The 25,170-nt window shown below is 31.1% G+C and overlaps 3 protein-coding genes across 3 annotated transcripts; 2 read left to right on the top strand and 1 right to left on the bottom strand.

Annotated features, from left to right (window-relative positions):
• The first annotated feature begins 2,702 nt into the window (after positions 1 to 2,702).
• Positions 2,703 to 5,878, top strand: LOC144544537 (ribose-phosphate pyrophosphokinase 4-like). Its single transcript, XM_078293062.1, has 7 exons — positions 2,703 to 2,818; positions 3,119 to 3,431; positions 3,976 to 4,071; positions 4,198 to 4,266; positions 4,510 to 4,638; positions 5,393 to 5,492; positions 5,745 to 5,878. The coding sequence occupies exons 1-7, from the start codon at positions 2,703 to 2,705 to the stop codon at positions 5,876 to 5,878; spliced, it is 957 nt and encodes a 318-aa protein (XP_078149188.1).
• Positions 5,879 to 8,119: 2,241 nt separating this feature from the next.
• LOC144544230 (uncharacterized) lies at positions 8,120 to 9,703 on the top strand. The gene is made up of 2 exons (XM_078292665.1): positions 8,120 to 8,758; positions 9,295 to 9,703. Exons 1-2 carry the CDS (start codon positions 8,212 to 8,214, stop codon positions 9,621 to 9,623), a joined length of 876 nt encoding a protein of 291 aa, XP_078148791.1. The 5' UTR covers positions 8,120 to 8,211; the 3' UTR covers positions 9,624 to 9,703.
• A 73-nt stretch (positions 9,704 to 9,776) lies between these two features.
• On the bottom strand, positions 9,777 to 12,320 carry LOC144544229 (uncharacterized). The gene is made up of 7 exons (XM_078292664.1): positions 12,231 to 12,320; positions 11,931 to 12,082; positions 11,477 to 11,607; positions 11,045 to 11,244; positions 10,636 to 10,842; positions 10,460 to 10,540; positions 9,777 to 10,187 (listed from the first exon to the last, which is right to left on the bottom strand). The coding sequence occupies exons 1-7, from the start codon at positions 12,269 to 12,271 to the stop codon at positions 9,947 to 9,949; spliced, it is 1,053 nt and encodes a 350-aa protein (XP_078148790.1). The 5' UTR covers positions 12,272 to 12,320; the 3' UTR covers positions 9,777 to 9,946.
• Between the last annotated feature and the right edge of the window lie 12,850 nt (positions 12,321 to 25,170).

The following is a 25,170-nucleotide window of genomic DNA, read 5'->3' as shown; positions in this document are numbered from 1 at the left end:
AACTGATTCGTTAATTAAGCCATATATAGTTGCCAAATTAATGAGACTACAAACATTCATCAACAAGGAATTAATCCTTAAAAAAAAATGAAACTCAAGACCATAAAATCTCCTACATATGTATATATGACAATTATCTGACATTAATATTTCATACTAAAACCCTTCAAATATATTTATTTATTTGTTCCATATTTTAAAATTTTCACTAAATCTCATATATCTTGCCTTTCCTGCCAGATCTCCTCGAGCACATCCAAGAGAGATGGGTACTTGTATATCAGCTTATAATATTCTTTATTGGCCATAAATGAAAGCCAATTATTTTTATCAACAATGAATATTAAACAATCTTTCTTCACCCCAGTATAGTTGTGTTTCTCAGCCAATTCCAGGATAGAAAGAACCGTGTTCATAGATATACTCTTAACTAATTCATGCTCACATACAGTTTTCAGCTCCTCCATGTTGAACGAATCCATAACTTGAAAACAAAACAAAACAAAACAAAAATAGTGAGAGTCAGGAGCAAAAATCAATGACAAGATGTTAGGTATTACGATGTTTAATGAATAAAAAGTATTGAAGAAAAATATTAAATTTGTACAAAGATATCGGATATTATGATGTTTTCATGAGAAAATAGTTATTTTAAAAACTTTCATGGGTACACTATAAAATTTCACAAAATTCTAATACTCACTCTTTCAATTAAACAAAAAATTGCAAAATTTAATAATACAAAAGAAACCTATAAGTCTCACAGAGTCGCAATTGCCTTGTAGCTTCTTTCTCTCTGATCGGTGTCGCGCTACTGGTGAGGGAAAAAAAAGAGAGAAAATTCTTATTATAATTAATCACTGCCGTATTTGAAGGTTATTTTAAGGAAATCATCGAAAATAATATAGAAAAATAATAGATTATCCGGATATTTCGGTATTATATATAAAAAGGAACCTAATTATTATAATCCGTCCATTTCGAGAAGATGGGAAAAATAAAAAATAAAATAACAAATTGAGCCCTTAATTAGCTAGCTAACTTCTAAATACCGAACGTAATCTAAATAATTTATAATATATTTATCTTGTTCTGAATTCAAATTTGAAATGTGTCATCCTTGTATCTGAAAATTTTATTGCGTTACTATGAAATTTGGGCAGAAATTTTGAATATTTTGGTCAAAAATAGAGGGATTCCATATTTATTTGTAGCACAAAAAAAAAATATTTTCAAAAAAGCATACCTCAGACCGAAAATTTATTTGTAGCACAAAAAAAAATTAATAATGAACCAAAACATTCTAGATTTGAGGGATTCCATATTTATTTGTAGCACAAAAAAAAATATTTTCAAAAAAGCATACCTCAGACCGAAAATTTATTTGTAGCACAAAAAAAAATTAATAATGAACCAAAACATTCTAGATTTGAGAGATTCCATATTTATTTGTAGCACAAAAAAAAAAATATTTTCAAAAAAGCATACCTCAGACCGAAAATTTATTTGTAGCACAAAAAAAAATTAATAATGAACCAAAACATTCTAGATTTGAGGGATTCCATATTTATCCAGGCCGTACAACCAATCTATGATCTATTTATAAGAGGCCGCAAATTGGCTTAGAGGTCTCCAAAAGCACAAAAAATGCAATATAATATTGAATATATTTAAATTTTGGGGATCTCTAAGTCAATCTGTGGTCCTCTATAAATGGACTACAGATTGGCTATGAGACCCAGTTAAATGGGGAAATTCCTCAAATCTAGAGTGTTTTTTTTTAGTGCTATTAATAAAAATTTCGGGATCTCAGACCTACTAAATTCTAAACTCCAATCATTTTTTTTTATAGTGGAAAATTCCACCGATTTTTATTATATGAAGACCAAACAAAGCATACAATATCCACTGGCCAACACCTCTCTTGTACCAGTTACACAAAGTACTTAACAAACAAATTAAGTACCTAGCAATTAAGTACCACAAACACATATCAGTATAACAAAAACTATTGTTTTTCATGAGTTTTTAGATTATTATATGCCTTTTGAAAGAGATGCATATATTTATCTCAGAATTAGAAGAAAAGATCATCTAATAATTATGAAAATCAAATAACTAATTAATAATTGCAATATTAACTACATTAGGAAATAGGTACGACAGCTGAAAAAATATTTAAAGAGGATTAAAATTTTCTATAGATTTAAAATGTTTTGAAGGTGTTGTGTTAATAAAATATAAAAGTGTTAATGCTCATTCTGTTGATCTCATTTCTGTTTAGGGTTACTGAATTTTTATTTTTTCCCACGGGAACAGTAACGCGGCCGAAGGGCCTTAATTTTGAGCTGTTGGGCCGGGCTTAATTTAAACTGCACCTTAACCAAAATCAACCTTGGGCTTGGGCCTGTATCCACAATCGGTATTTTTTATTTATTAATAATCATCCAAATATATACAAGGAGGTAATTATACTGTTTAATCATCCAAAAAATAGAATATGTGCAATATTACTTTCTTATATTTAGAACCTATTATTTTCTCTATGTAAAAACAAAAATAGAATTCAATCATTTTCATTTAAAATAGAATTTAGGCATTTCTCTCTCGTTAATCTCAGGTACTTATTCTCAGCCTCACCAACATATGTACAGCTTTCTTCTCAAAAAATTAGTAGGGAATTTTACCAGATAGAGAGAATAATGGAGAAGAGCGCCAAGAAACAAATATATCTTTATTATTGCATGGAGATGGAGGAACTCGCTCATAAAATTGCACAACATTGTGATTCCATCCACCTCCAATCCATCACATGGGGGTTTGTCTATGTTTTCGTTAACTTCTCCTTTTACTATAATCTAACTGTCTTTCAGTACCATGTACAATTTCTCAGATTAAACTCATTGTGTGAGTTGTTCTTTAGAGGGAATTTAGAGTTATTGAATCTATAGCTATTTGTCCCTTTTTATTCATTTTGTGGCGTGGAGGAGCCTGTTGAATTGTCACCGTTCTTGAAACTGATTAACCTTATGACAACTCTTAAATATTGAGATGACAAAAAATGTTCACCAAAAAGTTTTGCCTTCAATGATGGTTGAAATTTCTCTCTTTCTCTCAGGGAATTCGATGATGGAACCCCAAATATATTTATGCACAATGTGCTAGAAATAAGGGGTAAACATGTAGCATTTCTTGCAACCTTCAGTCGAAATTTCATTTTCGATCAGTGGTCTGTCATTTGTGCATTGCCAAAGGAATTCGTTGCCTCTTTCACAGTGGTGCTTCCGTACTTCCCGACCGGCTCTTGTGAAAGGATCGACGTGCCAGGTCAGGTGGCGACAGCCGATACTTTGGCAAAGATGCTTTCACATATTCCCAGTTCAAGGGGTGGATCCCCTATTCTTGTCATATATGACATCCATGCATTACAGGTGTGTCTCTGTTTTCTCCATTTAAATTATGGCAAAGAGTTATGGGTTTTGTTCAGCTAATTGCAATTGGTATTGTTGGAGGAATTACTAATATATATACCTTGAGTGTAATAGCGTGTTGAAGGGCATGTGTCAGCCAAAAAAAGGTCATGGAGAGGCACATTGTGTTAATATTGCTTTAAAGTAGCTGCTGGTTTGGTACCTAAAAGTGTGTTTGACCTGATTTTTTGTTTTTATGTTCTTAATTTTGCACAGCTGATGTTGATTTAAGCCTAATTATATGTTAAATTGAGGTTGCAAACTTTTTGAGGCAAAACTGCACAATTAGGTGTTGTAAGGCTAAATTGGATACATTAGACCAATTGTGCAGACCCTTAAATTTTGACAGTTATTTTGGTGTTCAAGAAATTGGCTTATGCTTTGTAATGAAATTCTAAACAAAATGAAATAAATGACTAGATTTTTCATTTGCCATCAAGTTTTTAGTTATTCCCACATCAATCACAATGTTCGTTTCCAATTCCTTTTTTTTTTTTTAAATTAGGAAAATTTCTATTTTGGAGGTAATGTATTGCCTCTCTTAGAAACGGGAGTTCCTCTCTTATTGGACCGCCTTCGCCAACTCCCTGATGCCAACAATGTCAGAATAAATACTTATTAGCTCCTTTTTTTTCCATTTATTCTTTATTTATTTATTTATTTATTTTATCTTGTAGTCTTGTACTTCTATTTATTATTAATTATTTCCATCTTTTTTTTTGTGAAGATAACAATTGCTTTCCCAGATGATGGTGCTTGGAAGCGCTTCCACAATCAACTGTTGCTTTTCCCCATGGTTATTTTTTACCTCTTAATAATTTTTTTTATTAATTTCTTCTTTAAACAATCAGATAGTTATCTCACTGATTAAAACAAGATTTAGAAATTTTTGTAATGCATTTTTGTTTCATGCGTTTTCTTTTTATAAACATAATTAAATGAGTAGAAGCTATCAATTTATGATTTATTCCAAAATGGTTTTGCTGTCATTAATAGAATGATATTTGTTAACATTGTCAAATTAATGAAAATACCTAAGGTGGTGTGTGCAAAAGTCAGACAAGGAGATAAGAGGAAAGTAATGATAAATGAAGGGAATCCTGAAGGAAGACATGTGGTTATTGTTGATGATTTGGTACAATCAGGAGGTACACTAATCGAGTGTCAGGTACTAAAATTAGTGTGCAAAATCAAAATTTTCAAATAGTACTTTTAACCTTTCGCTATTCTTTTACGAGGAGGGTTCCAATGCCTCATTTTCGTTATATCTCATCATATCTCATATTTTATATCTTCATTTTCGAAGTTCAAATTGTCAATCTGAACCGTTCAACATGATATATATATATTAAAATATGGTTAGGGATGAAATTTTATAATTTTTGAAATCCTTTTACTATTTTTTAAGATGGGTAGAAAATCACTGTTTTTTTAACGGTTCAAAAACAGTGATTTTGTACCTATCTTAAAAGGTAGTAAAATAATTCCAAAAAAATATAAAATTTCATCTCCATACATATTTTAGTATAAATATTATGTTGAACGGTTCGGATTGACAATTTGGACTTTGAAAATAAAGATATAAAACATGAGGTATGATGAAGATGAGGCATTGGAACCTTCTCTTTTTTTACATAATTTGCATACTTTTTTCAGTAAAAAAATTAAAAAATAATTAATCAACATAAAAGAAATTAAACAATTACCAATAGGAGATAATTCACTATGAAAAATCTTGGGTTCCTAATTGTTACTTCATATTTGGAATCCATTAATGTTTGAGCAAGTTCACCATGCATGATCAATTCTCAATATATCAACAAGTACCAATGCATTATTGTTTAGGCATTATACATTTCAATTGAAATATATAGTCATATCATGTTTAACAGTTGAATGATTTATTTTGTTTGTTATTGCAGAAAGTATTGACTGCACACGGTGCTGCAAAAGTTAGCGCATATGTGACACACGCTGTGTTCCCCAAACAATCATGGTCTCGTTTCTTAGCTACTAATTCTGGTACTTGCTCTATTTTTAAGTTTCCATGCTTCTTTTAGTCTCGGGTTGCTATATATATATATATATATATATGAGTCATGCCATTAAGCTCTAAATATTGATCATTCTTAGTCCCATTTTTTATTCTCAATGCTGCAATTTAGATAACACGAGAATTTTTGTTATTTTTCTTTATTAATTACAAAAACCCAAAATTAATTAAGCTTAATGGGTATATTTGAACACTAAAAGGCTTAATGGGTTTCTTTCCAGATGGATCAGGTAGCCTGTTTGCTCACTTCTGGATCACAGATTCATGCCCTGTTACAGTTAAAGCTATCGAAAATAGAGCTCCATTTGAGGTGCTCAGCCTTGCAGCTTCAATTGCTGATGTTCTTCAAATTTAGAAGGAAAATTTTGGAAAGAAACCTTAAACATATATATGTGACATTTTATAGGTCTGAGTATGTTAAAATGGCGACCGGTTTAATTTTGCTTATTTAGATTGGATCGGCTATATATTTTGAGTCTGTTAAATTTTTTTAAGCCGTTAATATGTGAATGTTTCTGTATAATTGGGATCTTTTTCAATTCTCCATTTTCATTGTGTATTGAGTTGACATATCTTGAACAAATATACGTGTATATTTCTCCAAATTTAGTCGATCGTGAGAGTCTAAAAATTGATAGGCCAAGCAGGCCATAATTGCTAGGAATGCATTTGTAGGTTTCAATTTAAGGAAAATTTATGCACGCATATTTTATAGGGAAATTTTTCTGTGAGCCCATAATTAGAAAGAAAGTAAATTGAAAGAGGATAAAAGACAGAGAGTTAAATTTATATGGAGATATTGGATATTATGATAAGTTAAGTTTAGATGGAGATATTTAATATTATGATGTATTTATGAGGAAATTGGCTATATATTTTGAAAGATTGAATGGGTATATCAAAAAAATTTCTATAATTTTTTCAAACTTTAAACGCTAAGCTATGGGATAAAAGTGCGTTATTTCAGCTACAACGCTATAACAGTAATAGCAGTATGTTATAGCGCATAGTGCAAACAACGCACGCTATACTACATAGGCTTTTATTTTAAGATATAAATTAAAATTTTCTTTTAAAGACTATTTTTTAAGGCCTAGATTAATTTTGTTTCTAAATAGAAAATTATAGATAGTTTATAATATGATACTTAGGTTATTTTCAATTGAAAAAAAAAATTATGTTATGATGGTGAGCTTATTTGAATAAAATAAATAAATTATTTATGATTACTAGGGATATTTTGAATAGAAATGTGAATTTTGTATTATTTCAATATAAATATTATAATTTTTGTAATCAATTTAGTGTTAATTATTATTCTATGATACTTTAGGTAATGTTGATAATTAGTAGAATTAAATAATATAATTTTTTGATGTCTTTTGAAATAAAAATGTTAATAATTAGTAGATGTCATGATTTATCTTCCTTTTTTAAAAAAAAAATTTAACCCTCTTGTTTGATGGTTAGATACTCAATTTTCTTTCCATTATTAAAATCTCATTTAAGGATATGGATCCACATGAATAGCAATAGAGTTAGGCTAATATGACATTGGTGTTATTTCAAACTAAATAACACCACATGGTAAACCGTTAGATCTGCTTTAATATTCGTACAAAATAAAGTGCTTGAACAATAAAAGCAGATTGTACGAATATTAAAGCAGATCTAACGGTTTACGATGTGGTGTTATTTAGTTTGAAATAACACCAATGTCATATTAGCCTAACTCATAGCAATAAGAATTACAGATCCACATTAATAGCAATACTTATACATATTTTCATACAATAAGACTATAATATATTGTTAAATTAGTAAAATAACAAATGCAGTGTTTTATTGTAATAGAAAATACCATACAAAATTAATGGACGTATGAATTAAAAGTCCTCCAACTTATTTTTTTGTCAAATACTGATTTGTGAACATATTTGCTCTCTTATATTATGTCTCCATTCCAGTCTATTTTAATATTATTCATGAATATTATTGAATAATTATAATTTTTATTTTTATGAAAATATATTATTTTCTTTGAAAACAAGTTTCTCTTATAATATGTCAATGTTGCAACGCACGGGCGCGATATTAGTATACTTATTATAAATGTAATTATGCTGTCAACATTATGATCAATACATAATCTATTTCTTTAATATTCAAATTATATTCAATTCATAGTCATTTAATTTTTAATTTGTATTCATTGATATCCGAATTCATTTTAATTTTAATATATATGTACCAAGTAGAAGAGAAACAATATTCAAGAGGATAAAATTGTCAAAGTTCCATTTCCATTTCCAAGCAAAGAATTTAGAAGAATATTTCTTGCTTAAGACATCCATTATACAAGAAGTTGGCAATGCATCAGTCAAAGACGTGCATCTTGGATGCTTTATGAATTGTGATTAGTGATTAATTAATGATTTTTTTTGTGTATTATGTAATCACCAAACACATATATATATTAGCACGACAAATTAACCAAAACTAAGCCTTATTTAGTTATTTCTTGGCATCCCAAAAACCAAATTATATCTCTTGCTACCGACAGCAGCAACCCTCCTTTCAAATATTCCTTCACTTTATTCTCTCTTAAATTCTCACTGTTTAACAAAATCCAAAACCAAACCTCATTACTACTCATGCCAATTATTATTCTAAAACCCCTGGCCAAGCATGCATCCTTCCCTCTCCCTCCTCCTAAAATTCGCGGCTGCCATCACAAGCGGTGCTGCTGCGATCTTGACACTCCGACGGCTCCGCCAGGATGACTCCATCTCCTCATTTCGCCGTGAGATTTACGCAACGGCATCCCTCATGATGCCACCTTCTTCACCACCTACAGTTCTAATAGTTGGTGCTAGGGGACATGGCAAGAGCTCCTTTATCAACACAGCATGTCGTGCACTGGCTAATGAGTATGGGCCACTGCTTCTGCGTGCCGAGTCGAGGCCGCCAGGAGCAGAGTCGGGTGAGACTAAACATGTAGTGCGTGCTACTGTTGATCCTGGAGGTGATCAGTTTAGTGATGAGGAGGTGGCGGTGGCATTGCTGGAGAAAGGAATAGGATTCGAGACAACGAAGGAAGATATGGAGGCGGCGATTGCGGGACTCGAAGGAGTGGAGTGTGTGGTGATAGTGGTTAAGTGCGCTGCTCCCATCAAGGAGTTGAGCTTGGTGATCAGAAGGTTGCCTGAAATTGTAGCTCCAGTGAGAGAACGAGGTGAACATGCAGTACTATTGTTGTCTCTCTAATGAAACGTTAATTGACATTTTGATGAGTTGGATTGACTGAAGCTGGTAACATTAATTAATATTAGAAGAGTAAATTATCAGAAGAACCCTCAAAATTGTCAATCATATAACATATAGATTTCCCATTTGGTACAAAAGTTTGCTGATTTTGTTAAACTTTACCATTTTAATCCCTTTGATTATTGTAATTCAAAATGGGATGGAAAATTGGAAATACTACTCAAGATTTTGTTAGTTTTGTTAAGCTTCAAACTGTTCCATTACAGATTTTACTGATTGAACTGTAGACTGTCATCTGTCCATGGTAGAGACTTGAAATAAAAACATTGAATCACATCTACTGTAATAAATTGACAAACATTAATTTGATTTACCAGTAATCCGTGTACATCATAGAAAATTTGGCATTACTAATTGAATTGTTATTAGTATTTGATTACTGATTAATGATAAGAAACAAATAATTATAAACTATTTACTCATTTTTGGTTAAAAAATGTCCAGGCTTGCATCTGGTGGTGGTGTTAACCCACAAAAAATCAATTAGAACAATGAGGCAAGCTGAAGATCTCCGGAGAGAGATCGCATTTAAAGCAAGAACAGATTGTGTTTACTTCATAGAGAACTACACTTCCAGCAAATCCAGCAATCTCAAATACCCTATTCCAATTAAAAATGATTTTGAAACACACTTCACGGTACTGACCATCATTCGGCAATGCCTAGAGTTTGTCAAGCTATATAGAAGCCATCATTCTGGTAACATTCATCACAAGCATCAAAAGGATAATGTGAAGGATCATGCAAGTGTAGCAAGCCATGCTGGTGCTTGATCTCTGATACATTTGATTTTTAAAATTAATATTTCCTTTTGTATATCTGCATTATTTGTACATTTGTAGACCTTGCTGATTTGCTCTCCTTAATTAATTAGACATACATAACATTTGTATTGTATGGATAACATATTTGAAATTAGGCGCGCATCAAGTAATCGCTTCAATGATATATATATTGAAATTAAGTTCAATTGATACAGTAGATATATTATATAACACCACATGACATAAAGCATAAATAATTATTCAAGCACAGTTAATTAAACTAAGTGCAATCACACAACATTTTTTTTATCAAACCCTTCTCTGGTCTTCAATTACTTATAAGAATCCAAGCACCAGCAGTAGTAGTCGGATCCAGAAAGCTCTAACAATGCCTCTGGTGACATCCTCTCCAGCTCTCTCTGCCTCCAAGCCGGGTAATTGTTGTTATTTCGGGCCTCACCCGAACCCGAAGAGTAGTTCCTTGGGTGAGATTGTGATCTCATTTTTAGATACAACCTCATTGCTGCTACACTGTCCTCGTATGGATCTTGTACGCCATTTTGGATATCATATCTAGATCACAAACACAACCATAAGTGATTTTTCTTTAATATATTATTATTATGATAAGTGCTTAAGCAAATCCATGATACTGGATCACTTGAGATATTGCCTCTATGAGACAAATATCATTGTTATGATTGACATGTCAAAAATGCCCTTCCTGAATATAAAAAACTAAAACCAGTTTCAGTGGATCCATATATCCAACAAAAGATATCAGAATAAAGATATAAAAATATGTCATAAATACAAAGTATAATATTTTTTCAATCAAATCTCACCCTAAATAGGCTTGTGAGAGGTACTTGAGAGAGTTGCTAAGCTTGCTTGTCTTCATCAATGGTGGATAATTTTCTATGTCCCTGTGATCATTTCAATAATCAATTTATATTCAAGCTTCTAACTATTTTTGTATTGAATGGAACAAAATATAAATATTTAGTGTAAGGCAATCAACCTTAGCATGAAAGAAGGGTATTCTACACCAAGGCAGGCTAGGTCATGATCAATGCCATGTCCTACAAGTATTTTTGCTCTGCTACCCCTTTGCCTAATTTTCCACATTGGCTCTCCATTGCATAGGATATCTTGAATCCTCCTCTTTGCTTGTTGTAAAGGCATCGCATCTCTCAAATGCTCTGCTCTAATCCCTGTTTTCTCATACCTTTAAAGTGAAGCTTTGTTAGCTTTCTCTATTAGGTTCCTTAAAAAACATAAACTTTGCATTATCCGCTGATTTTAGTTATAGTTCATTTTTATCGTTTTTATTTTTCTTGAAGTCATTATAAACAAAGTTGACACCTCTTAAGATCCAAAATGATTTAGAACCCATTTCGGCTAACTTTGGTGGTTGTAATAATAAATACCTATAGTTTGTGACAAGGATGGAAGGTTTGATGTAAGCATGGAAAATGATATTTTCATCTTCGTCGATGAGGCAAACCCTAGCACATAGGTCAATCGAGCCATCATTTCCGCCTCCGACCATTGTGCATGCCATGGCTACTGCTTGCGAGTCACCATTTGAACCTTGTAAGCCTAGCCTTGACATGCGAGCGACTAAACCCTGAGTAAATCAAGAAATTTATAAGGAACTTTTTTTAGTTAACAATTAGTAAGTACACTTTTTTTTTATTAAAGGGTCCATGTACACCCAATATGTTATTCTTGAGAATTGCACATGCGTCTCTCTAAAGAGAGACAAGGACTCGTGCCACTGCACTAAGCCTGCGGTTCTCAATTAGTAAGCACACTTAACTTAATGTAATCATTTTTAGTATAAATAGTACGTGGCATACCTGACTGGTACGAGAATATTGGCATGATTCGCGATGAAATCTAAGAGCACTTGCACTGTCGAAGATGTTCAAGCAAAAGCTGCATCCCCGTGCACTAAAAACTCGAGCACATTCAACCTTTGGTAATGGCCCTGGCACCAAGAAAATCAACTGCATTAGACTGCACATAAACTCAATAGGGTTCGGGTAATGTATGTAAATGAATGATAACAGGTACTGGTATAATGTAATTACAATGTCAGATATGTGTTACAAAGATCTGGTTGATAATTTCAGTTAGTCATCTGATATTTTTTTTAAAGTAAATGATCGCATTGTTGCAGCTTTCTGATAGCAATACAGGATAGCACTAAAAGTGATAGTTTACAAAACAGAAACAAGTACCTGCCCCGTACTGGTAGCACGTATTGGGAAATTGATATTATGTGAATTTTATTTTTAGGTTATTAATTACCTATAAGATGCTCCCTTAGAGATTCAAAGGACCTACAATGCTTCTGGCACACCCCACATTTAGGCTCGTGTACCGAGTGAAATGAGATCCTCATGTGCTCCACCAAATGTTTGATTTTGTTAAATTGTCGAAAACAAGCAGCACATTTGTTCCTAACAAAGAAATCCAAAACAATACTGTCATTGGTGATGAAGATGCAAGGAAATTTTGATAAAAGTTCATCAACTGAATTGGAAGCAGCATTCTGTGTATGTTTATAGGAGTGTGTAACTGAGGAAAGGAGAGAGGTTAATTGCATGCCTTATAGTCTCTTCTCTCTTGCTATCCATTGCTCCAGGCATGTGGGAGTGTTGATCTGAAGAAGAAAGGAAGTAGATTTAGTTTTGATGCATGGATGTAGGGAAAGAATGTGGTTATTTATAGACACGTAGCGTCGTATCGGTATCAGATGCTTCGCAGATTTTTGTTTTATTACAGGTTTAATAAAAAGAAAATTGCAAGAAAAAGAAAAGGGAAACAATAAGATGCCGTGGTGTGGTGTGGTAATGAACTGATACTGGTCTAATTAAAAGATAGAAATATCATACGCTATAAGATAGCATCTTATATATATAATTATCCGTATCAATTAAGAGATAATCAACTTATGAATGAACAAGAATAAAGATAATTCGTCAACACCTACTGTTCTTTAGATGTTTCCCCTGTAGCTTTATCATCTTCTAAATTGTTCTAATCTATATAATTAGTTATATCTTGATATATTATACTTCATGCACAATGTGTGTTCACTATATATCAACCCCTATCTGAAGAAAATTTCACACTTGGTCTGAAGAAAACTTCTATAAATTGAAAACTTTTAGATTATTTTTTCAGCTTTGTTCATTTAAGCGATTAAAATTAAATATTGACAAAGCAAACAGCTCAAGAAACCTGTATCCCTGAACTAGCTAATATTAACTTTGTACTGACTACAGTTTATATATTCACTAAACTTTTTGCAAGTACAGGGATAAGTTTTTTTTATCACAAACTTATTTCATAATTATAACAACTGAAGCAAAGTTATCAAAATAAAATAAAAAGTAATATTAGATATGTAATTCTTCATCAATTAGAAGATATATACTAGTGTATGCAAAATTGCCCCAATTTAGATATCGAGTAATCATTTATATATAGCGGTATAATAAATTATAAATTATCAAATCAGTTTTACTACTTTCGATCGATTCCCAAATAATTATTTTTTTGAAAGAAAGATAGGTCTATCCTTCCAAATTCCAATATCTATAGAACTCTTTTGTTTAAATTCGAACCTACGATCTTTCACACAAAAAGTATTCTTTGTCATTAAACCAAAGACTTATTCTTAATGCCCAAATAATTAGTATTTCAATAAATTTGATAAATGATATTTTAAACAATAAAATAAAGTATTTATGAATTGAAATTTGATGGAACTTCAAAATAGTTATTATAAATGCTGGAATTGGTTGATTGTGAACAGTGTTCTAAATAGCGCGCTATAGCGGCCCTATAGTGTTTTTGGATCATAAACGCTAAGCTATGGCATAATAACGCGCTATTTGAGCTACGGGTGCTATAGCGGTAATAGGGTTCCGCTATAGCGCATAGCGTGTAGCGCAAATAGCGCCCGCTATGCAACATGAGCTGATTTTTTTTTTTCAATTTATATGGACTTTAAATAAAGGCTTAGATTGAATATATTAAGATATTTCTTAAAGTAACAAAATGATACTTACTATATAGTAGTTTGAATATTTTGAATAAATTAAGATAGTTAATTATGTCATGATGTCTAAGTTATTTTGAAATTTAAATAAAAAAAAAAGATAGATTATGTCATGATGCTGAATATATTTTGAATAGAAAAAGATCGATAGTTTATGATATTAGTATTACTATGAATATTTTGAGTCGCAATTTAGACTTTGTATTGGTTCAATATGAATATTATAATTTTTTTAATCAATTTGATATTATTTATTGTTCTATGAGACTTAGATGATGTTGATATTTAGTACAAATATATGATATAATTTTTATAAAAATAAAAAAACGCTATGTAGCATAGTTTTCGCTATAACGACGTTATTCACTATAGCTTTTTTTGTATGCTTCCCGCTATGACGCGATAAAAGCTATTTAGAACCTTGATTGTGAATGACAATATTTATATTAGGCAGAATTAATTGAAACTGGAAAATTATTATTATGAAAAGTTTTTCTTGTTACAACAAAAGACAATACCCTGAGTTTATATATATATATATATATATGATCACAAAATATTCTTATAGAAGGAATATCTACTACCATAATACAATTTCTATGTTCTGTGTAATATCAAATACAGACTTTTCATAATAGATGCACCACGGAGAGAAAGTAGATATGTACTAGATAGCGAAAGATATCTTTTAGAAAAACATTCCAAACTGAGATGCACATCAGAATCTCAAAGATAGCACAAATGCATCCCCTCTCACCTAAACAACAAGACACCAAATTATCAAAAATTGAAAATCCTACCCAAAATACACGTAGCCCTGATCTCCGATCGGTCAAAATTAATTGACTTGGTGTATCACGACACAGACTTAATCAAAAAGTGGTCTTGGCGTGGTCCAAAAGAATCGACCCACACGACTTGATGTATGCATTGTTAAGCAGTTTAACAAGAAAAATTGACAATTATCATTCGGTGTTGTAACATCTATGCAAGTAACTCAAAGCCACCGATTTATGAAATCACCCAAATTATCATATAATTAACCAGAAAAATTTACCAGAATCTATCTGCGGAAATTCTAAAGCTCATCAACTCGAGTTGTCTGCTAATTGCTAGTTTAGAGAAGCTATAAAACATCATCAGATTTGAAGAATTCATCATAAATTGGGCAGCGACTAATTGTTTTCTTTTTCTTCATTGAACTCTCTTTTATCTCACCAATTAGCTCACAAGACGAAAGGTGCAGCACAATTATAATAACCAAACTGAAGTTAAGATAACTAAGATTATTAATTAAGTCATGACTCTGAAACCATGACAAGATTTAGGCAGTATTGAAACTAAAAATTATTATTATCAGAAATTTTTCTTATTACACAAAGACAATATCCTGAATTTTTGTGTGCACGTGCGTGTATGTGTATGTATGTGTATGTGTATGTGTATGTGTATGTGTATGTGTATATGTATCTGTATCTGTGTGTTTGTGCGTGTGCGTGTGTGTAAAGAGAGGGAGAGGGGTTGGCTAATATCAAAACGTTTGTTTCGAAGATGTGGTGTAATCAATTGGCTTTCTGATTCTCAAAGTCCAAACGGTCGATTCAAACCATTAGATTTGATCTCTACATACTAAAATGTGCTTGGAGACCAAATTTTACATTTTATGAAATTTTTTTTAATATTTATTAATTCAGTTTTAAGATCTTTGATTTTAATAAATAGTGAAAAATTTATGGATCATTGAAAACAACAATTTTAAAATTGGCTTAATATATATAAAAAAAATTAAAAAAAATGTAAAATTTAATTTCCAAGCACATTTTAATATAGATTGAATGTTAAACGATATGGATCAACTATTTGGACTTTGAAAATGTAAAAACAGCTGAAGTGTTTGTTTTACAGCCAAGGAACAAATGTTTTGATATTACCAATCACTTATATATATATATATATATAGAGAGAGAGAGAGAGAGAGAGAGATGGGCTATGGTACATTGCAATATATAGCCATCTTTGTACATTGGACTATAAATCACGTGATTCAAAGTCCAAATAACTAATCCAAACCGTTCATCTTGTTGTCCATATTAATATGTGTTTGAATGCCAAATTTTATATTTTTTGAAAAAAATTTTACTATTTTTTTCAATTTATTGAAAATCACTGTTTTTTTATGGTCCAGATTTGTCTGAAAACAACGATTTGCAATAAATCTAAAAAAATAGTAAAAAAATTCCAAAAAATATAAAATTTTGTCTTCAAAAACATATTAATATAGACAACAAGATGAACGGTTTGGATCAATTATTTGGACTTTGAATCATGTAATTTATAGTCTAATGTACAAAGATGGCTATACATTGCAATGTACCATAGCCCATCTCTCTCTCTCTATATATATATGAGGAGGGATTAAGTTACAACAATTTTTGTGTTACAGCAAGTTACCACAATCATTTTCTACATTTTCAAAATCCAAATCATCGATCCAAACCGTTAGATGTGATCTCTACAATAAATGTAAAATTTGGTCTCCAAGCACATTTTATTGTAGATATCACATCTAACGGTTTGGATCAACGATTTGGACTTTGAAAATATAGAAAATGGTTGTGGTAACTTGTTGTAACTCAAAAATTATTGTAACTTGATTTCTCCTCATATATATATATAGAGAGAGAGAGAGAGAGACAGACAGAGAGAGATGGGCTACGGTGAGCCATGGAGTAAAATGAGTTGGTGCTCCATGGCACTATATTTCTATTTTGAAAATTCAAACGACCGATCCAAACCGCTCAACATGATCTCCATATTGAAATGTGCTTGGAGACCAAATTTTACATTTTTTTTGGAATTTTTTTTACTATTTATTAAGCAATTTTGAAAATCGCTGATCCGATAGTCAAAAAATTTTTACTGTTTTTTACTGTTCACAGCAAAACAACAATTTTTAAAATTGCTTAATAAATAGTAAAAAAATTCCAGAAAATGTAAAATTTGGTCTCCAAGCACATTTCAATATGGAGATCACATCTAACGGTTCGAATCGGTCATTTGGACTTTCAAAATGAAAATAGGGCGTGGAGTACAAACGCGTTTTACTCCATGGCTCACCGTAGCTCATCTCATATATATATATATATAGGAATATGCTAGCATGCTACACGTAGCATGGAGACCCTCCGTGCAACGGCTCAATATTCGACTTTTCAAAATCCTAACGGTCGATCTGAACCGTTCACCTTGTTCTCCATATTAATGTGTTTGGAGACCAAATTTTACATTTTTTGGAATTTTTTTACTATTTTTTTAGATTTATTGAAAATCGTTATTTTCATCAAATCTGGACCATAAAAAAACAACGATTTTCAATAAATCTAAAAAATAGTAAACAAATTCAAAAAAAATGTAAAATTTGGTCTCCAAACACATATTAATATGGAGAACAAGATGAATGGTTCGGATCGACCGTTAGGTTTTTGAAAAGTCGAATATTGAGCCGTTGCACGGAGGGCCTCTATGCTACGCGTAGCACCGTAGCAGGTTCTATATATATATATATATATAGGCTGTGGCTAATTTGCTGCCGGCAGTGCTGCCACCGTTTTTTCTATTTTTTGATGTTCAAACGACAAATCTAAACAGTTAGATGTTTAATCTATATTATAATCTACTTGGAGACCAAATTTTATATTTTTTGGAATTTTTTTACTATATATTAAGCTGGTTTGAAAACTGCTGATTTCAATGCTGCAGAAATTTACTGAAATCAGCGGTTTTCAAACCAGCTTAATATATAGTAAAAAAATTCCAAAAAATGTAAAATTTGGTCTCCAAGTAGATTATAATATAGATTAAACATCTAACGGTTTGGATTTGTTGTTTGGACATCACACGGCTAAATATAGCCCCGGCAGCACCTCTGCCGAAATGCTGCCAGCAGCAATTTAGACAGACCCTATATATATATATATATAGAGGTTGGCTAAGATCAAAGTGGTAGTTCCTGAGCTTTGGTGCTACCAATTCGTTTTTCAATTTTCAAAGTTCAAAACGTCGATCCGAACCGTTCAAGTTGTTCTCCATATTAAATTGTGCTTGGAGACCAAATTTTACTTTTTTCTGAATTTTTTTACTATTTATTAAGCCACTTTGAAAATCGCTGATCCAACGGTGGCTTAACAAAACAGTAAAATCAGAAGCCACCGTTGGATCAGCGATTTTCAAAATGGCTTAATAAATAGTAAAAAAATTTAGAAAAATGTAAAATTTGGTCTCCAAGCACAATTTAATATGGAGAACAACTTGAACGGTTCGGATCGACGTTTTGAACTTTGAAAATTGAAAAACGAATTGGTAGCACCAAAGCTCAGGAACTACCACTTTGATCTTAGCCAACCTCTATATATATATATATATATATATATATATATGATCACAATATATTCTTATAGAAGAATATCTACTACCATAAATCCATAATACAATTTATGTGTTTTGATTAATATATACCAAATACAGACTTCCATACTAGATGCGCCACAGAGAGAAAGTAGATATGTTCTAGCTACCGAAAGATATCCTTTAGAGAAACAATTTAACCTGAGATGCACATCAGAATCTCAAAAATAACACAAATCCTAGCTCATATCTTGAAACTTGAAAGTGAATATATCCCTTCCCGGCATGTGACTAGTGCAAAAGTTTTATGGCTTGTAAATGCTTATTGTCGGATATCCATATATTTTCTATAGTGAGTCTCGAGTATACAAAAAAATTTTACTGTTATTTGATAATTTTAACAAAAATAATAATAATATTAGGACTATTTTTCGATCTTTGTTCCAAAAATATATTTGTTGAAGAAACGTTCAATTTAAAATTGAGACAATTTATATTAAAAGTTTGAATAATTATAACAAACCCCTCACCCCTGTCCCCCCCATTTATCCCCGCACTCTCTCACTTCCTTAACTGTCATATCCCCTCACTTATTTGGCTAAAAATTTTCATTTATCCCCGCATTAAATTAGAGTCATTTAATACCAATCCCCGCATTAATTATGCTTTCCTCTAATAACAATTCCCGCATTAATTATTCCTTTAAAAATAATTTCCGCATTAATTATACTGTTATCTAATAACAATCCTCGTTAATAAATGTTTATTTGTTATTTCTGAGAAGTATTTATCCATGTAACATAAAGTATTTATCATTATGTATGAGAGTATTTATCATTGATGTTTACTGTAAGTTGCAATTATGTTTGAGAAATATTTATCTATGTAACATAAAGTATTTATCCATGTAACATAAAATATTTATCCTTATACATGAGAGTATTTATCATTATGTCTAAGAGTATTTATCACTGATGTTTTACTGTAAGTGCAATTATGTTTGAGAAATATTTATCTATGTAACATAAAATATTTATCCTTGTAACATAGAGTATTTATCCATGTAACATAGACTATTTATCATTATGTCTTAGAGTATTTATCATTGATGTTTTTACTGAAAATTGAAATTATGTCTGAGAAGTATTTATCTATGTAACATAAAGTATTTATCATTATGTGTGAGAAGTATTTATCATTGAGTGAGGGGATTGTTTATTTAATGGTCCCCAATTGTGCGGGGACAATCCAAAAAAAAAGGAAATTTTGTGCGGGGATAACTGACAAGTATTTATGAGGGGATTGTTTATTTAATGGTCCCCAGTTGTGCGGGGACAATTCAAAAAAAAAAGGAAATTTGTGTGGGGACAATTAATGGATTGATTTATTCAGTCATAAATAGAGATCATTGCATAGGGATTAATACTTTGCAAATTCATGATAAATACTTTGATGCTTCAAGTTAAATACTAATATTTTTTGCGGAGTATTAATGATTGAGCGGTCCCCCCATGACTTTTTTGGCAGTTAGTGCGGGGTTTTTTGCGGGGATAGTTATCAGCATCCTAAAAGTTTTGCATGTAAGAATATCAAAAGTTATGATTTTTTTTTTTTGAAACGCTAAAACTCGACATAATAGATAACAATATAATTAATTGTATGAGAACCTCTACAAAGTAATCACAAAAAATTCTTATCACTTAAGAATTAGTGCACCATATATATCAAATGCTTTCGAATAAGGAGAGAGAAGTAAGAATACGTAACATAAACAAGGAGATAAATGCATATTGAACGATTAATTGGTATCACTACTAAAAAAATAGTCATTGTACACGGATTTGGCAATTTTATATAAAAAAAAACCGTGTAGAAATTGTAATTATTTGGAAGCCCGAAATATCTATGGGATCTCTACATGGATATTTATTAAAGAATCAGTGTAGAAAGCCTTGAGAAAGCTACACGGACATTTATTAGGAATTGTACACGAATTATTGTTTAAATAACAGTGTAGAAAGCCTTGAAAGAACTACACGGATATTTATTAAAGAACCGTGTAGAAAAGTAGGAATTGTACACGGATGTTTTTTTAAATAACAGTGTAGAAAGCTTGATAGAGCTACACGGACCTTTATATAAAGAGATGTGTAGAAATGTAGAAATTGTACACGATTTTATGTTTAAATAACAGTGTAGAAAACCTTGAGAGAGCTACACGGACGTTTAATAAAGAGCCGTGTAGAAATGTTATTTTAGGGTTTTGGTTATATAAAAGGCCTTCTCCTTCCAGTGCCGTTTTGATCAATTAATACTCTCTCTCTCTGTATTGAATGTTGGTCTGATTTCTACGCATAAGGAGGCCGAATCTGAGATCTTTGAAAGTGAGAAGTAAAGAAAACACCTAAGGTCTCCATCATCAGATATGAGGAAAACCGTTGAAGATCAGTACTAACGCTTCCGCCTAAAGATGTTTGCACTTCGCAACTCACCGTAGCCCATCTATATATATATAGAGAGAGAGAGAGTCTGGCTAATTTGCTACCGGAAGCACTTCGACCGAGGTGCTTACGGGGTCATATTAGCGTATTTGATATTCAAACAACAAATCCAAACAGTTAGATGTTCAATCTATATTAAAATCTGCTTAGAGACCAAATTTTATATTTTTTGGAATTTTTTTACTATTTATTATGCTGGTTTGAAAACCGTTGTTTTCAATGCTTCAGAAATTTAATAAAAATAGCAGTTTTCAAACTAGCTTAATAAATAGTAAAAAAATTCTAAAAAATGTAAAATTTGGTCTCCAACCAGATTTTATTGTAAATTGAACATCTAACATTTTGGATTTGTTGTTTGAATATCAAATACGCTAATATGACCCCGTAAGCACCTCGCTGAAGTGCTGCCAGCAGCAAATTAGACAGTCCCTATATATATATATATATATATATATAGAGGTTGGCTACTATGCTTATATAAGCATATCCCCACATATGCTTATAACTCATTTTTGCGTTTTCAATGTCCAAACGACTTATCCGAACTGTTAGATGTTTAATCCATATTGAAATGTGCTTGGAGACCAAATTTTATATTTTTTTTGGAATTTTTTTACTATTTATTAAGTATTTTTGAAAATTGCTTTTTTCTGTGAACAGTAAAAATTTCTGGACCATCGGATCAGCGATTTTCAAAGTGGCTTAATAAATAGCAAAAAATTCAAAAAAATATAAAATTTGGTCTCCAAGCACATATTAATATGGAGAACAAGATGAACGGTTCGGATCGACCATTTGGACATTGGAAACGCAAAAATGAGTTATAAGCATATGTGGTGATATGCTTATATAAGCATAGTAGCCAAGCACTATATATATATATATAGGCTGTGGCTAATTTGCTGCCGGCAGCATTTCTGCCGGCGGTGCTGCCACTGTTTTTTCTATTTTTTGTTGTTCAAACGACAAATCTAAACCGTTAGATGTTTACTCTATATTATAATCTACTTGGAGACCAAATTTTACATTTTTTGGAATTTGTTTACTATATATTAAGCTGGTTTGAAAACCGCTGATTTCAATGCTGCAGAAATTTACTGGAATCAGCGGTTTTCAAACCAGCTTAATATATAGTAAAAAAATTCCAAAAAATGTAAAATTTGGTCTCCAAGTAGGTTATAATATAGATTAAACATCTAACGGTTTGGATTTGTTGTTTGGACATCACACGGCTAAATATAGCCCCGGCAGCACCTCTGCTGAAATGCTGCCAGCAGCAATTTAGACAGATATATATATATATATATATATATATTGGTATTCAAACATATTTTGATATGGGTATCATGTTGAGCTGTTCGAATCAACTCTTTCAACTTTGTTTTGAAAACAAAGATATAAAATGTGAGACATATTAAGACGTGAAAGATACATGAGACATTTGAACCCTCCTTTTCAAGAAATATGTAATTACTAAGATTTAAATTTTCGATATTACTCTTAATTTAGCAGATCTCTGAAACTAATTTGAAATTTTTATTTTTTTCAAAAAAGTAGAATACTGGTCCAAATCTCCGATTTTTTTTTATTAATAAAAAATAAAAATAAAAAATATCGCAAAAGAGGATCGTTTTAGTGGAAAATCGAAATTTAGGGAAAATATGAGATGGTTTATCCCGTCCAGCTACAGTGTCTGGACGGGATAAACCATCCCATCTCATTAATTTTGATCCTAATTAGCGATTTAACTATAAAAAAAAAACATCTTGGACGGGATAGCACTGTAGCATTTTTTTTTCATTCTCTTAGTATGAAACCAAACCCCCAAAAAAAAATATATATATATCACAATGCTGAACGGAATAATCTATCCCATCAAAGATATTTTTTTTCTGCTTAGCGAGACTAGTGGGGCATTAATTAATCTGGACGAGATGGTTCAGACATTGTAAGCTGGACAGGATAAACAATCATATTTTCCCTAAATTTCGATTTTCCAGTAAAATGATACCATTTTCCGATATTTTTTTTTATTAATAAAAAAAAATCGGTCCAAATCTCATATTTCACCATCTTGTGATATTCCCGGTCAAGATGACAAACTAAGAATATTCTCTCTTTTTCTTGGGAGGAACCGCACAGAAAGGTTCCTAGGATGAGATTAAGATTTGACATTTTGACTTATGGATGCATGGATATGCATTGATCCACCTTTTTTGACCAATTTTGACCCAAACTTTTTAATTGGTACCTCTACATCATATATTTGCAACATAATTACATAATGGGATGGTCCGATGGTACCACAGGATTCTAAAAGGGTGCTCTTTCTTTAATTTCTTTGTGCAGAGAAGAAAAGAGGAGCAGAGCTCTTCCCAAAAAGATGATATAATTACCACAAAAAAAAAAAAATTGGATTCCATTCAATGTCACATTCAAAATTCATATCCATATGGATATTACTGACCATTTCAGAAGTCAAAACTCAAAATTAAGCCTCTGGACGAAGCAATTCTTAGAACATTTTGTAGTTAATCTATTTCTCATTCCTGTGTTAAGTGAGTTATGTTTAGCTTTCTTAAAGTACTTTTGATCCATTGCCATAAATCGATGTTGACTTATTTGCACTTTGCTGGTTGATTTGACTTTTAAGTTTCTGCTGTTTTTAAACAATTCTCAGTCATCAGACTGAGTATGGTGATGTAATTAACTGTTTCAGTAATGAAATGGGCTTAAACAGCTTTTTTTTTTCTTTTTTTTTTTTAAAAAACCCTCAAAATTAAGGACAAATTCATCAGTTAATTGCTCAAAATTAAGCATGAGCTTGCTTCATGTGTAAGGAATACTGTGAATGAAAGGAAAAAAGTAGTGATAATTGATAAATGAAGAGATTCTTGGTCAAAATTATAAAGTGTGAGGAGTGACAGGAGGTTTTGAACATTATTCCTTTGCCGATTAAAAAGCCAAGGAAAAGTAAATCAAGATATTCAATTCATATCCTAGAAACATTTGTCAGCTTCTGCTCAAAGATGCCCAATTATTTTTTATTTAAGATATATAACTTCAAATTTTCAAGAAAAAAAACCAACTTGAAATTTTTAAAATGTCGGAATAAGAAATTGTTATGTTATAAAATAAAAATAAAGTTGCAACAAAAGTAAATAACAAGAGAGATAGAGAGAGCAATAACAGAATTTTATTCTCTTCTTTTGTGTATAATATATGTGTACATTTTCTATTTACAAAGTCTCTATTTATAATCTAGAAAAAGATGTTACAATTATAAATAAGAAAATGAATGCCTATAGTAGTGGAGTAGTGGGGCAATAAATATGAGAATTAATACTGGGAGTTATAGATTGAACATCCACATAAATATATTTTATAACATAAACCTATATTTTGAAAACTCAAAATTTCATTATCATTTGTAATATACTAATATGTACAATATTAAGGATCAAATAAAGTTATACTTTCCTTAATTGTAAATTGTTTTACTAATAACTAATTACTAGTATCGTGCCCGTGCGTTGCAACGGAAACATATTATAAGAAAAAATAAATCATAAAAAATGACATATTTTCATTAAAAAAAAATAGAAAAAGGAAACATATTAATCTCAACCCTCTAAATATCACATAATAAATCCTCAATTTGCCTAACTAATCCTCAGTGCAAAGTTCTTAATACAAATTTAATTTTCACACATGCAACATTTTCAAGCCAATAACAAAACTTTAAATAAAACTATTAAATACCTATTGGTAGGCTCTTCTATAAATGTATAGCGTCCTAATAGTGTCATTCTTTTGCATCTTGAAAAATTGATTTAATACAATATTACAAAATCTTTAGAAAATAAATTTTGTTGATAATTACAAAATTTGAAGTTACTTAATATGTTAAAAAAACACCTTGTCAAGTTAATTGATTGTGCTGTCACTAATTGCAGTGTATATCTTCACACTTTCCAGATCAACCTGCCAAAACAAGCATACAATATTCAACTATCAAAAAATATGTTTCAGGCTAAAGAAATGTTCTAATTGAAATCAGATGAAAAATAAGAAAAATATTATCAAGAGAGGATAAAGCTTTTACTTTAGGAGTAAAAAAAAAAAAGCTAATTAAGTATCTAGGATGGCTACAACTCACTCAAAGAAGGATGGGTCATGTTGATCACCATACGTCAACAATTCCGCAATTGACCTTAGTGCTTCTATTACAAAATCCCTTTCGTCTATGTCCACATGCACAGTCAAGACACATATCATCATATTAAGAAAAAATGATACAGTTTTGTAATAAACAAAAATCTTTTATTTTCAAGTACAATTGTAATCACTTTGCATTGCATACCTGAGATAATTTGATAAAGAAAACGTCAAGGTTTGCAGCTATCAGTCTTGTTACATTCTGAAATTTTAAAACTTGATTAAATTGATAAATCGATCAATTGACTTAAATAAAGAGTTTAATTAATTTAACGATCGTTCAGAAATTTTCTGACCGACTAAAACGAAACTAAAAATTTCGTAATGTAAATAATGTATAAAATAATGTATAATAAAA

The sequence above is a fragment of the Carex rostrata genome, chromosome 26 (genome assembly GCF_964058835.1).
Source record: "Carex rostrata chromosome 26, lpCarRost1.2, whole genome shotgun sequence".
NCBI classification, from domain to species: Eukaryota; Viridiplantae; Streptophyta; class Magnoliopsida; order Poales; family Cyperaceae; genus Carex; species Carex rostrata.
The sequence above is the reverse complement of the archived record's forward strand: the minus strand, read 5'-3'. Positions and strand labels throughout refer to the sequence as shown.

Coding starts and splice junctions, on each gene's coding strand:
- LOC144544537 (XM_078293062.1), top strand. CDS start 2,703: ATGGAGAAGAGCGCCAAGAAACAAATATATCTTTATTATTGCATGGAG. Junction 2,819..3,118: donor CTCCAATCCATCACATGGGG/GTTTGTCTATGT, acceptor TCTTTCTCTCAG/GGAATTCGATGATGGAACCC. Junction 3,432..3,975: donor ATGACATCCATGCATTACAG/GTGTGTCTCTGT, acceptor TTTTTAAATTAG/GAAAATTTCTATTTTGGAGG.
- LOC144544230 (XM_078292665.1), top strand. CDS start 8,212: ATGCATCCTTCCCTCTCCCTCCTCCTAAAATTCGCGGCTGCCATCACA. Junction 8,759..9,294: donor AGCTCCAGTGAGAGAACGAG/GTGAACATGCAG, acceptor AAAAATGTCCAG/GCTTGCATCTGGTGGTGGTG.
- LOC144544229 (XM_078292664.1), bottom strand. CDS start 12,271: ATGCCTGGAGCAATGGATAGCAAGAGAGAAGAGACTATAAG. Junction 12,083..12,230: donor AAGAGAGAAGAGACTATAAG/GCATGCAATTAA, acceptor TTTCTTTGTTAG/GAACAAATGTGCTGCTTGTT. Junction 10,188..10,459: donor CTCTCACAAGCCTATTTAGG/GTGAGATTTGAT, acceptor TTTGTGATCTAG/ATATGATATCCAAAATGGCG.